Raw genomic sequence first — 14,724 nt, 5'->3', positions numbered from 1 at the left:
CAAATATTCATGAATAAACCTGCTGTAATGTGTAAACACTTCACCTAGCATCCAACCTGCTTGCACCAATCCCTTGTAATTACAGTAAAATACTGTGAAAAGCAAACTCCTCCCCTCCGTTCATTCATTCATTTATTCCGATGTACTTTTTTTACAGTAAGATAAGGTCAATTTTACAGTATTGTACTGTGCTTTGATACCCTATTTATATTACAGTAGGTAAACTGTAATATGACATACATCATTTTACTTGCCACTGAGCTGTCTGTAAGCTACTGTCAAATTCACAGGAACCCCTTTACAGTGTAGTCCCTAAACAATCAAATTCTCAGCTGTGTACCTTTGATTCTTGGCTATTGTACTTGTTCTCGATGCCGTAGATCTCCTGAAGAAGGTAACTCACTCCATCTACCTGGAGAGGACAGGAAACATGTTGGGGATGAGAGAGAAGGTTTCAGTATAAAACATACCAGGAATGATAGTGAAAGGGGGAGCGAGAGATTGGAAGAGAGAGGGGAAAGAGGTAAGCAAGGCAGGAAAAAGGGGTGGTAAGGTACAGTTCAGAGTGAGATGAGAGCAGGAGGAGAGAGAGAGAAGATGAGAACTTGGTGGAAACAAACTCACCACTTGTTTCTGCTTCAGAGGTTTGACACAGTAGCTTCCATCCATGTGCTGTGGAACAAACAGTAGATACTTAGCCAATGCTTATACCAATCCAGTCCCACTGGACAAAGACATCAGTTCAACGTCTAGTTTTGATTGACATTTTATTGGGTTGTCAACTAACATGAATTCAACGTGAAATCAACATAAAATTTTACCACGTCACTGGGTTTTAAAAGTTGAATGAAAAAAAGACAAACATTCCCCAAATTCCTTTACATTGATGACTCCACTCAGTTTATTTATGTGTTGAAATAATGTGGAAACAACGTTCATTCAACCAGTTTGTGCCCAGTGGGATGCTTTTAAATCCAGAGTCAACTGCATCTCAAAACATAATAGACAAACTTTAAATTAATTGAACACTTGACTTACAATACTACAGCACATCCAACTCCAAGCTCCATACCTTTTCAAAGGTGGCCAGGAGGACATGGGAGTGACCCATGTGATCTTCCCCCTCGTCTACTGTCGCTTGAATGACCATGGGAAACACATCCTTATCCATGTCAAACAGCAACTAGTAAGATGGAGGGAGAGAGAGAGAGAGAGGGTGGAGGAAGAGAGAGAAAAGAGGGAGATAAAGATAGGTTATACACTGAAACACACACTTACTTCCTACTAATATGAATAAACACACACTCACACGCTCACACACACACAGCCCATACCTCCTCATCGGCCCAATCTGACAGGTTGACGGAGTGCGAGGACAGACAGAACTGCTGACAGACTCCTCTCTTAAAGTGCACCATTTCTGACTGGAGAGAGCTGTCCTGGGGAAGGTAACTATAGGAGAGATACACACTCTTAGAAAAAGAAGATGATATCTAGAACCGTAAAGTGTTCTTCAGCTGTCCCCATCAAAGAACCGTTTGAAGAACCCTTTTTGGATGCAGGTAGAACGCGTATGGTTCCAGGTAGAACACTTTTGGGTTCCAAGTATAACCTGTTCTGTTACCCAAAAGGGTTCTACCTGGAACCAAAAAGGGTTCTCCTATGGGGACAGAGGAAGAACCCCTTTGGAAGCCTTTTTTCTAAGAGTGCAGAAAGATAAACACACAAGCATGCACACACACACACAGACTTACATTGGCACTCCGTTGTGGAACTCCTCTATAGCTTGATAGTAGATGGTGATGGCCACCTGTGTGTCAGCATCGAAGGTGAACTCTATGCTGTAACAGGCTTTGCTTTTCCCTGTCACTTCCTCCCCTGGCAGCTTCAGGCCGTCACTACACCTGCCATACCACACCGAAACACAGCTAGCATCATCTACACACTGTTACAATTAGCATAGTAAGAGTAAAGGGAGTAATCACAGGACCCAGAACCAAAGCTTGCGAAAGCCTCCGGCCAGCTACTCGACTTGGTTCTGGGGGGGATAAGTGGAGATGTTGGACTAGTGCAATAAAACACAGACTAAGCATAAGTGAAATAATAATAATAAAAGGGATATAAACTACAAATCAATTATGTGTTTTGTGAGAGATACTCACCGTACAAGCCTCAGCGTATCCTTACGGATGTTTATAAGGCTTCGTAGCGTCTTCACTGGCTCCTGAGGTGGCGGGGCTGCATAGGGGAACTGTAAAGGAACCAAACACAAAAGGTCACATCAACAACAATATCAACAACAAAATAGTCACATGATCTGATTTACTAATCACCAAGCCCTTGATCAGTTGAATCAGGTGTGTTCTTTTTTATTTATATGTTTTTTAAATTTATTTATTTATTTATTTTTAGGGGTGGATCAGCTTAATATTGCGGAAAGAATGTTGCTTCCAATGTAATTGTCTGCATCATTTCCAATCCCCCATATTTTTTTGGGTAAATATATATATCCATACACGCATGCATACATATACACATATATACATACACATACCTATATAGACATACATACTTTTTTAAAGAATATACCTTTATTATTATTCCCCGCAACCCTACCACCGCTCCCCCAATTGGAGTAAACTAATAAACACTTCTGCTTTTACCTTCAATTTATACATCTTATACCTATTTTACAGACACAGTCTACTTTACAATAGTTCTCTCTTGTTTGTTCTTAGTCCTTCCTCTATTTCTGTTGTCCATCCAATTTTATTTCCACTTGTAACTGTGCTATTTCACAAAAGCTCCGCACCTATACACATTTCACAGATCCGGCATGCCCTACATTGTTTTTCCTGTTATTAGTCCCACCCTTCAGTTCCACTCAACCCCTCCCATCTATCTTCCAACATCATCCATTTCGGATTTTTATTTGCCATATATTTTTCAACTGTGCTGTTAGTGCTGGAACAAAAGCTTGCACACTATCTGCATACCCAATTAAAACATTAGATATATTTTCTTTACACCATTTTTTTTACTGTACTTTACACAATCTTTGCACAAACCGTGTTTTTGTTGCTGACTCTGTGTAAGAAGAAAGTTGTGGGTGGTTAACAGGAAAGGCTCCTGCTGGGCCCAGATGTGTTATTATACTTAATACTGTGGCATTCATTAAAACGCACACACACCAGGAAAATTCTGTAGAGTAGGAATGACAAGGCTGTTTTTCAGTACAGGGAAGACACACGCATTCATGCGCACACACACACATAAACACTCCCTTCCCTCTCTCTTTGCAGTCTGAATATGACTGTATTACAGCAGTAAACTGCTGTTTAAATCCCCAATATATCAGGCCTGAGTGTTTATAGAAACAGCTGTCGAGGTCCAGCCACACACACGGACACACATAATATAGGCTATACATATCTAGTGCAGGGGGACTAGACCTATGCTGTAGATCACAGTTAACTCAGGGACAGATGAGAGAAATGTACTAAGTGGGGTAGGGAGATGTGGGTCTGCATTGCCATCTGCTTAGAGAGGGCAGTATGACTCATATAGCAGGATATGAGAGAGAGAGAGAGAGAGTTTGAACCGCTTTGGCTGTAAGCTATTATGACCCCACTCCTGAAAGCTAAGATCCTCTGGAGCATGGATGTGCTTTCTGTTCCCCTCATAAGAATATAGTTGAATGGCCCTGTCATAGCCCTTCTATGGATAGCCGTTCCACTCCCTATTTAATCTTGTGACTGACTGGGTTCGAACCAGGTCTTCTGCATGTCACAAGACTGTCAGCCCACTATGTTAGCCCATATGGATTAGTTCAGGAAGCTAACAGAAGTCTTCAAATCTCCAGCAAGGTTCATCGAACCACCTCGGTTACATTTCACCCCCCTTTGACCTCCTACTCAAAGATCACGGCACCAATATAACTGACTGGGTTCTAAATCAGGCCTACTGCACAACAACACTTACAGTGTCAGACAGAAGCAGAAGGATCTGTGCACCCCATTTAATGAGAGTGCAACAGAGGTGGTTTGGTGATCCGTCCATGTGATGAGTAGCCTCGTAATTACCAGACTGATTATCACGTGTAGTGAACCATTCATGTAAGCTTGCGGGATCAGGCCTCTCGCGAGGCTATGAGATGAGCAACCTTGGCTGAGACATGAATACGTGTTAGTTTGGCTAATGAGTGTCTAACCCAGGTCTCCTGTGCACCAGATAATGCAACTTTTCAGGTCTTTTCAGACAAGTTACTCGTCACATGAATGTGGTTACCGAACTACCTGTGTTACACTTCTCCCCCCTTTTACCTCCTCCTTGAAGAGACCAAACCTAACAAGGCGAGACCCAAATGCAGACACAGGAGGCAGATGGTTGGAGTCTTACAATGTTTATTAATCCAAAGGGGTAGGCAAGAGAATGGTCGTGGACAGGCAAAAACCAGATCAGAGTCTAGGAGGTACAGAGTGGCAGACAGGCTTGTGGTCAAGGCAGGCAGGTACAAAGTCCAGAATCAGGCAAGGGTCAAAACCGGGAGGACTAGAAAAAGGAGAACGCAAAAAGCAGGAGAACGGAAAAACCGCTCGTTGACTTAGAAACATACAAGACGAACTGGCACAGAGGAACAGGAAACACAGGGATAAATACACTGGGGAAAATAAGCGACACCTGGAGGGGGTGGAGACAATCACAAGGACATGTGAAACAGATCAGGGCGTGACGAAACCAAGTCAAAGGACCAATGTTTAGGGTTTTAGCTCAACAGGCTAACACATTCTTAACCCAGTCAGTCACATGTTAACCTTATAATATCTACAATAAATCAGCCCTGGAATTTCTAACACACCGGCCCATTCTTTACCTTGAGGCTCCCCATACCGGCCCTTTTCCTTTCCTGGGGTGGGTATTCTATGTTCTTTCATTCTATTATTTGTATTTCTATGTTTTGGCCAGGTAGGCTTCTCAATCAGGGACAGCTGTCTATCGTTGTCTCTGATTGAGAACCGTACTTAGGAAGCCCTTTTTCCCACCTGTCTTTGTGGGAGGTTGTCGTCTGTGGTTGTTGGCACTATAGCTTCACAGTTTTTTGGATTGTTTATTGTTGGCGTCATATAAATAAAGTAATATGTACGCTCACCACGCTGCACCTTGGTCCTCTTCATTCAACGGCCGTGACACCCTGCTTAAAACTAGACTGTGTAACACAAACTAACACATTTTCAGGTCTAAGGCAAGGTTCTCATCACATAGACATGGATCACATAATCACATTCTTTTGATGAGTAACCTTGCTGAATCTTGAAGACTTGCATTAGTGTAGCAGATGGGGATCTGTGAAACTCACTCCTCAGCCTGAAGTGTCGCCCCTTGTGCAATTGAAGAAGGCCTTTTTTAATAGTAGGATGGGTTGGAATGATTCAGGAGGGTGTTTTCGAGGAAGAAGTCCTTAGTTAGGGTACTTGTTAAGCAAGCAGCATGCCGTCCTTTACATGAACTTCCTGAACGTATCCCTCCCTATAGGCTTTAGCTAAGTGTACTAACACAATCTTGGGAGATACAGGAAACCTAGTTTGAACCCAGTCAGTCACAAGATCAAAATTAAATAGGGAGTGGAAAGGCTATCTTTAGAAGGGCTATGACAGAGCATTTAAACTACACTGCTCAAAAAAATGAAGGGAACACTTAAACAACACAATGTAACTCCAAGTCAATCACACTTCTGTGAAATCAAACTGTCCACTTAAGAAGCAACACTGATTGACAATAAATTTCACATGCTGTTGTGCAAATGGAATAGACAAAAGGTGGAAATTATAGGAAATAGCAAGACACCCCCAATAAAGGAGTGGTTCTGCAGGTGGTGACCACAGACCACTTCTCAGTTCCTATGCTTCCTGGCTGATGTTTTGGTCACTTTTGAATGCTGGCGGTGCTTTCACTCTAGTGGTAGCATGAGACAGAGTCTACAACCCACACAAGTGGCTCAGGTAGTGCAGCTCATCCAGGATGGCACATCAATGCGAGCTGTGGCAAGAAGGTTTGCTGTGTCTGTCAGCGTAGTGTCCAGAGCATGGAGGCGCTACCAGGAGACAGGCCAGTACATCAGGAGACGTGGAGGAGGCCGTAGGAGGGCAACAACCCAGCAGCAGGACCGCTACCTCTGCCTTTGTGCAAGGAGGAGCAGGACGAGCACTGCCAGAGCCCTGCAAAATGACCTCCCGCAGGCCACAAATGTGCATGTGTCTGCTCAAACGGTCAGAAACAGACTCCATGAGGGTGGTATGAGGGCCCGATGTCCACAGGTGGGGGTTGTGCTTACAGCCCAACACCGTGCAGGACGTTTGGCATTTGCCAGAGAACACCAAGATTGGCCAATTCGCCACTGGCGCCCTGTGCTCTTCACAGATGAAAGCAGGTTCACACTGAGCACGTGACAGACGTGACAGAGTCTGGAGACGCCGTGGAGAACGTTCTGCTGCCTGCAACATCCTCCAGCATGACCGGTTTGGCGGCGGGTCAGTCATGGTGTGGGGTGGCATTTCTTTGGGGGGCCGCACAGCCCTCCATGTGCTCGCCAGAGGTAGCCTGACTGCCATTAGGTACCGAGATGAGATCCTCAGACCCCTTGTGAGACCATATGCTGGTGCGGTTAGCCCTGGGTTCCTCCTAATGCAAGACAATGCTAGACCTCATGTGGCTGGAGTGTGTCAGCAGTTCCTGCAAGAGGAAGGCATTGATGCTATGGACTGGCCCGCCCGTTCCCCAGACCTGAATCCAATTGAGCACATCTGGGACATCATGTCTCGCTCCATCCACCAACGCCACGTTGCACCACAGACTGTCCAGGAGTTGGCGGATGCTTTAGTCCAGGTCTGGGAAGAGATCCCTCAGGAGACCATCCGCCACCTCATCAGGAGCATGCCCAGGCGTTGTAGGGAGGTCATACAGGCACGTGGAGGCCACACACACTACTGAGCCTCATTTTGACTTGTTTTAAGGACATTACATCAAAGTTGGATCAGCCTGTAGTGTGGTTTTCCACTTTAATTTTGAGTGTGACTCCAAATCCAGACCTCCATGGGTTGATAAATTTGATTTACATTGATCATTTTTGTGTGATTTTGTTGTCAGCACATTCAACTATGTAAAGAAAAAAGTATTTAATAAGAATATTTCATTCATTCAGATCTAGGATGTGTTCCCTTTATTTTTTTGAGCAGTGTATATTCTAATGGGGGTCAAATGTAGTTTTTGTGTGAAACTCCCTTCTAACGCATCCTGCCATCATCATAGAGGGAAACAGAAGGCGTGTCCATGTTCCGGAGAGTGTTAGGTTTCAGGAATGGGGTCATAGTAGTTCATAGCCAAAACATTTAAAATGCTAGAGCCAAATTCATTGGAAGAGCATTTATTCAACATGCCACATTGGCTTCAGAAACGGCCATCAGTTTCTGTTTACCAAAGGAAGCGTTTGATTCTATCTGCTGTCCTCTACCTTTCCTGGCTGGTAAAGTACCAGGTGTTGTCTCTGGTTTTATATCTGAATTTAAAGAACTGAATTTGAAAACTGAATCTGAATGCATCTGAGAAGTTGAATATATGAAACTTTGATAAACTTGAAATTATAGTTTGTAAACTTAATACACAGACAATTAATGCAATATCTACCATAATGAAATTGAACAGGCCTATATAAATATATATAAATGAATTTGAATATTCAATTGAATTTAAATATAATTTTTAAATGAATGCAATATTCATTCATTTCCACTTCAATTCATGAAATACAAGTTCAATTTACAAATTCAATGATTAAATGTGTACATTACAATTTTAAAAACATGACATTTAAATTCAATTTCCTAATACAAATTCAAAATGATGAAATTCAAATACAATTCCTGTTGTCACTGAAATCGCTCCATACCACACCCCCAGTCACAGGATTCTATGGTATTCCCCTTGTCCATACAGCAGAGATGATGAGAATTGCAATCGGAGGTATTTGGAACAAAACCTGCCGCCCAAATGGTACCCTATTCTCTATATTGTGCAATACTTTTAAACAGGGCCCATAGGGCTCTGGTCAAAAGTAGTGCACTATAGTGAACAAGGTGCCATTCGGGACCCATTACAACTATTCCCTTATGAGTGTTTGACACACAGTGGAGTGAGTTTATATAGCAAATGGATGTTTCCCTTCTAGTATGTGCTGTGCTCTCTAGAACTGGAATTCAGACTGTTCTGAGCATCATAGCCAGGTCATAATGTAGACTCCCCCCTCTTGAGGACAAAGCTGAGCTGCCCTCATCATCATCATCATCATCATCATAGTCATCGTCATCATCCACAAGCGTGTCTTAAGAATTAGACAGACGGTATTGTAGCTGGAGACTTAGAAGGTAGTGTAGTGTACTGTACTGTACTGTAGTGTAGTGTAGTGTAGTGTAGTGTAGTGTAGAGTACTGCAGTGTACTGTGTATTGTACTATACTGTGTAGTGTCCTGTGAAGTGTAGTGTAGTGTAGTGTACTGTGACAATCCGTACCACCACTGGTCTGGTTCCCAGAAAGTTGAGGTCGGTGTTCTCTCCGAACAGGTATCCCTCGGGGTGGGTGGAGTCAAACTTCTCCCCGCCCATGATGAAGTGGCTAGCAAAATAACTTCCTGTGGGGAACAGGAAGAGGAATTGAGCAAACCTGATCCCAAAGATTCCACCTCCTCATATACACAGAAGCCCAATTCTGTTCCTCCCCTTTTACATGAACAGAGGACAGTTACAGGAGCTCATTGAGCTAGGTCCAGGTGTTCCAACCTTGGTTCCGGGGAATAGGTTGAGTAGACATTGCCTCTAACCACTGATCTTAGATCAGAAATGTCTTAACCACATATTTTAGAAAATATGCATATAATACATCCTCCAAATGCAACATCTGCCTACGCCCACACATATTGTCTCAATTATTTATTTTAATTCCCTCATACACAAAATTAGGCTTAGCTAATTTCAAAAAGACATCTGTCAATAGCGAATAATCATTAATCATATTCTAAAACCGGTGAAATGTCTAAACTGCATCTGCATACCAATCATTTGATCTCCATCAGTTTCGTGGGAATATGGATTTAGATCTTCTTGAATGATCTCAGCCTATAGTGTAGGCCTAACCAGTGGCGGGCGCTGATTGGCTGAATACCCATGGCGCGGGTGGAGGTGGATGAAGTTGTCAAGAAAGCAGCAGAACAGAAATATGATGGCAAGTTTTTGAACTACCAGTAGTTTCTTTTAGAAGATATATAAAGCAATCTGTGCATTTGAACAGCAGCATAAATACTCATATTTCACTTTTGGATGTCATAAACCGAATGACCATTTCTGCACTGTTTTGAACAGATTAGAACATACTATTTACCATTTAGAAAGAGCAGCCAGCTCATGAACGCATGCAGATGCAATAAATGAAAACACATTATCTTACTGGGAATAGCTAACATAATGTCACAAAGCATGATGCGCTAGCCAGTTCACTTTCATTCTGAAATAACTTCATATTTCCGAGTTAGAACGATATTAGTTTAGATAGACTTGAAATTGCTGCTTATCAAAGGTAGATAACTAGTTAATTTCACCCAGAAAATGTACCAAACTACCTCTCAATGTTTCTCAAAATTACTGCAGCTCGCTAATTAATTTGATCATGCTTTGTGATACACCCGGTTTTATGCTGTTTTAATCCACACAACACGTCGCCCTATCACCTACAATAGAACATGATGAACACCATGGCATAGTAGAAACAATCAAGTTGGCCAGCCACAGTTATGGTTTTTTGTCCTACCAGATCAACGATGAGAAGGTTCTAGCTTGTGTATCCCTCTGTCATTCAACTCTTGTTGGATGTAGATGTCCAGTTTATCAGGTCCCAGACTCCCATAACTGTTATGATGATTTATTTACAAGGTAATTACAATGAGCTTTTTGCTTTAGCGCCATCTGTAGCTGAAAGAGCAGATCTAGTTTCATGTGCGGAAGAAAGCCGTCTGGAGCGAAAGACTCATTGGGAGACACAATTGAGCGCCCCAGTACAGTCCATTTACCTTGTGCTGTTAAAATGTATGCTATGAAATCCTGCGATTTCATTGGGGCAATTCCCCCTCTTAGCAAGTCACTGAGGGGCACAATAGTACGTTTGTTTTTATCAACTGAGTGTACAAAACATTAAGAACACCTTCTTCATATTGAGTTGCACCCCCCGTCCCCTTCTGAATCATTGTACCATCTAAACCGCTGTGAAATATATTTTACATAACCAAAAATATTGTATTTTCAGGTGTTTGAAGCTGGTGTACAAAACTAAAAGTAAAAGATGCAAAAACTTAAGAACGAGAAGCATAAAAATAGTGCACATGAAACAGATCAGCTTCTTAGATTTGCTTCAATGCGAATGACATGTATATAACACATTCTAATGTGAATTTGGTCGGGTCACTCAAAAAGTTACATATTGCAGCTTTACATTTTGGCGCATATTTTTTGTTTGTTCACTCGGCTAATCAACCTACATCTCATAAGAAATTAGGTGGTGTTTTTGGTTCAACAGTAACGTTATACTATGCTATTCGGTTATGTTATGTAGAATACAAATAAAACATTGTGACTTTACAGACATTGATTCAGGTTTGATCTAGACCTAATGGAGCACCATTGTGAGAAGTGTCTTAGCGACGCTTGAGTGCGCTGCAGCAGCACTACACCCCTGTGTAACGGATGTGAAATGGCTAGCTAGTTAGCGGGTACGCGCTACTAGCGTTTCAATCAGTTACGTCACTTGCTCTGAAACCTAGAAGTAGTGTTGCACCTTGCTCTGCAAGGGCCGCGGCCTTTGTGGAGCGATGAGTAACAACGCTTCGTGGGTGACTGTTGTTGATGTGTGCAGAGGGTCCCTGGTTCGCGCCCGGGTCGGGGCGAGGGGACGGTTTAAAGTTATACTGTTACACCTGCACACTGCAATCTTCAGTTTGCTCCTTTTTCCTATTTTAATTGGAATTGTAAAAAATGAATGTGGTATAATGTTTTTCAGCGTCATTCTGCTGGGAGGCTGGTGGTCAGGCTGATACTGACCCGACCAACATCACATAGGCCTCGTGTTTTTCCATGTGTGTTTCAAACACGACAATTATATGATTGGCACTCGATGTCTGGTAGACCAGTTTTTTCATGAACGCTCTATTGCTGATGTTTTCTATACACATTTAGCCACCCTAGCACTGAGGCCTATAGGTGCGGACAGGATGCAGGGCATACGGGGTATCGAACACCTTGTCCTCTGATGTAATGATTGTGATTCATCATTATATTTAAATAATAGATAATACAAATAAGTCATAGGCCTATAATTATCCGAATATTAATAAATAGGCCTTATAATATCCTAATAATATATCCCTACGTCTTTTTTCCCAAACCGAGAAGGCAGATATAGGCTGTCCTGGAATATGCTGTGGGTTGAATAGGTTCGCTCCTGTTAGGCTACTGTCGTCTATGGGGAACAGGCACCTACCAGATTTAGGTGGATAGCGGTACACCGAGGTGGACGGTATATCGACCTCTTCCACTCCTGCGTTCTGTCTGCTGGTCAAAGCTCCCATTTCCACAGAAAATAAAAGCTCAAATTAACGAACATAACAAGAAAACATTCGCTATTCTCTAAAACCCCTCTACCCCCTTTCATTTAATCCAGTTCGTGTTGCCATTTCTTTCTTTTTTTATCTCGGTTTATGTCCTTGGTTCCCTGCCGGTGGCAGCTATAGCCTAGTTGTGCTCGTTCTGGGATTAGTTGTTGTTCTTGTCTGCTTTATCCAAAGCCCAGTGGGGTTGGTGCTGTCGCCAAAACTGATCGATGGTTTGTTTTCCGACAGAAAAGCAGTAGTATGCATCCCTTTAATAGCAAAGCAATTTATCCATTCACTTCGTGACGCATTCTTCGCTCCAATTCAGCGCGTTTCGGGAAAACGAGGTCTCTCACTATGTATCACTGTCAGGGCCGGCCCTAGCCTTTTGGAGGCCCTATGGTCCCTCACATCGCAGGCAAAACATTTTAGTGGCCCCCCTCTTGACAGATGAGAGAAATAATTGAAGATTCCTGATATCCCCCCCCCCCCAAAAAAAACTCTAATTAGGCGTAGAAAAAGTTCGGCAGTTTAAGCGAATTTATTTTACAGTACAGCTACTGTAGGGAAGAGCCAGGATGAAAGTACCACGCCCATTTTCTCAAATTACAAGAAACTAGAATTTTGTAATAAGGCATGCACGTGCCTAATACAGAAGACGACCTCCTTGCAAGATATCAGCACGCTGCGTCAACATTTGAAGGTTGTTTTAAGCGAGGTAAAGTAAAAAGAATGACCCAGAAGTTTTTTTCAGTTGTAGAGTTGTGTTTCTTTTTTTACGTTTCCAAACATATTTTATTTTCTTAACCCATCTAGTGACCTAATGACAGCATAGGTTTGAAGTATTGTGCTAGCTAGTCTTGGATGCTTGCAAGGAGAAGTTACAGGAGAGAGGGGTGAGACGGAAGTAACAGAACGTTACTTTTGCACCGCGATAACTTAGAATGTGTTTTCATTTGTGTTTCACTTCTTTCTTGACAGAATATTGACAGGACATGCCCAGAAATAGGGTCAAAACAGACAGAGCGAGGTTTCATCCAGAGACCTACGAAAGAGCTTCCCAGAAGTGCTGGTAGGAGTCCAGTCAGTCAGGGGTGCAGCAAAGGTACATGGTGTGTGCCATGTTACACTCTAAAGATACTGTAGGAGGTTGAAGGATAGTCCTAATGCCCGAATACCAGCCTACAGAGCCCACAAAGTATTTAGTGAGGAGCAGGAGAGGAGTCTGAAGGACTATCTGTTAAGGGCTGCAGATATTTACTTAAAGAGGTAGTCTTACACAATAGAAATGGCCCAAAAGGGCATACTCACAATAAAAATTAAAAATAAATTATGTTTAAAAGGTTAAAATGTTGTTTTTTTTAAAGGAAATGTTGTGTTTGTTATTTAGGTAAGGAAATGTGCATATCAGCTTGCCCAACACTATCGCTTCAAGTATCCTGAGACCTGAGACACCAAGGAAATGTCCGGGAAGGATTGGTTCACCTCTTTCCGCCAAAGTCACCCCAGCTTCTTCATCCGCCAGTGTAACAGTACTCTTCTTGCGTTGTGTACAATCAATCCTCGACACGAACTCCAAAGTGTAGCACCAGTCATGGAGATTTATTCTGATAGGAACAGCACAAAATTGCACGTCATGCAATGCACGGCTCACCATCCAACTCTGCACTCCCGCACGCTGGTTTGGTGCTTGTTCACTGGGCCATATAGTTACCAAAATAATACAATTACAATATACAATATAATATCTTTAACAATGTACCTGATAGGAACAGCACAAAATTGCACGTCATGCAATGCACGGCTCACCATCCAACTCTGCACTCACGCACTGTACAAAATATATGAACCCCCCCCCACCAGACACAGTAAGTTGCTAGCTAGTACTGGCGGGAATTCTTTACAACCAAAATGCACAACCAATATTCTCCAAAAAACACTGCATCTTATGTGTGATGTTCGAATAACATTTACAAACACATTTATATAAATTGTACACTTAAATCATCACTTGGGAGTATAAAAATCACTTTTGATGTACAGTGCTTTGCAACCAACAACTTACCGCTGGTTTGGTGCTTGTTCACTGGGACGATTCTAACTGAAACATCCTCCCTCGTAAGCAAGCTACGCAAACCAGCCAATAAGATGCCATGTTGAGTAGGTGAAGGCAAGACAAAACTAAAACCAAAAACCCATTGGCTTAACAATAAAGTGGCAAGGGGAATCACCAATATAACCCTGTTACACTCCCCCCTACTGAATTCCACTTGCAAAGAAAAATAATAAAAATACAAAACAGCACTGTGCAAACATACCAGATACAGAAACACTCAACATATGTACAGAATAATCCAGAGAAAAAAAATTGAGATATTTTTATACTACCTAATAGAGAAACTAAAAGGTAAAGCTGTGTATATCAAGGATGCAGACCCTGCTTTAAATCAGTCACTAAATATTCCAGTCATTAGACTATTCTCCTTGAGAATTAGAGTGAAAAGCGGTTGATCAATCCCCTTAGCCCTCATAGGTAAACATGCCTGTTACATGTTAAGTACACTCAGTGACTTTAAAACATCCAAGTAATAAAATAAACTACCATAAGAGAGTTGATCATATCCGTCACATTACCAGCTTGCAACCTCTAATCATGGTCACAATGATGTAAAAGCAAAACAAATAAAAGATGTCAATACCATTGACCCTCTATTCACATATTTAACCTTCAAGAGCTAACTGTCTGCTGATTCATAATCTCAATCAGTCTTGACACTGGTTTAAATAGTCTTCCTGCCCTTGACCTAATACGACCCCGACTACCTTCAACTGCATAAGGGGTAACAGTGTTGTGTACTGTTGCAACAGTGGGTCTGTCAACACAGTCCGTCTGTAACTGATCAGTTAAGGAATTGTCCGAGTTTGGTAGGTCAGTACGGATATCATAAGAAGACTGGTCAATTAGCTCACTCACTACACTGTTACGGTCTCGGTCAGATTCTTGAAGACTCTCTGATCGAGGCAGACCTTCCAGCTGCAG

The 14,724-nt window shown here is 42.3% G+C and overlaps 1 protein-coding gene across 5 annotated transcripts in view; it reads right to left on the bottom strand.

Moving 5' to 3' along the window:
• Window positions 1-12,088, bottom strand: part of rnf157 (ring finger protein 157) — a 38,501-nt gene extending 26,413 nt beyond the window's left edge. For 4 of the 5 annotated variants that reach the window (XM_071393774.1, XM_071393775.1, XM_071393776.1 and 1 more), the window contains exons 1-8: window positions 11,576-12,088; window positions 8,563-8,681; window positions 2,163-2,251; window positions 1,755-1,904; window positions 1,335-1,452; window positions 1,073-1,183; window positions 625-672; window positions 341-412 (exon numbers count right to left, since the gene is read on the bottom strand). In XM_071393774.1, the coding sequence (XP_071249875.1) occupies window positions 341-412; window positions 625-672; window positions 1,073-1,183; window positions 1,335-1,452; window positions 1,755-1,904; window positions 2,163-2,251; window positions 8,563-8,681; window positions 11,576-11,663 (795 nt within the window). In that variant the 5' untranslated portion in view covers window positions 11,664-12,088. The remainder of the gene's footprint in view (window positions 1-340; window positions 413-624; window positions 673-1,072; window positions 1,184-1,334; window positions 1,453-1,754; window positions 1,905-2,162; window positions 2,252-8,562; window positions 8,682-11,575) is intronic. The other variant, XM_071393778.1, reaches the window with a different exon arrangement.
• Window positions 12,089-14,724: the final 2,636 nt, after the last annotated feature.

The sequence above is a fragment of the Salvelinus alpinus genome, chromosome 3 (assembly GCF_045679555.1).
Source record: "Salvelinus alpinus chromosome 3, SLU_Salpinus.1, whole genome shotgun sequence".
Lineage (NCBI taxonomy): Eukaryota > Metazoa > Chordata > Actinopteri > Salmoniformes > Salmonidae > Salvelinus > Salvelinus alpinus.
The sequence above is the reverse complement of the archived record's forward strand: the minus strand, read 5'-3'. Positions and strand labels throughout refer to the sequence as shown.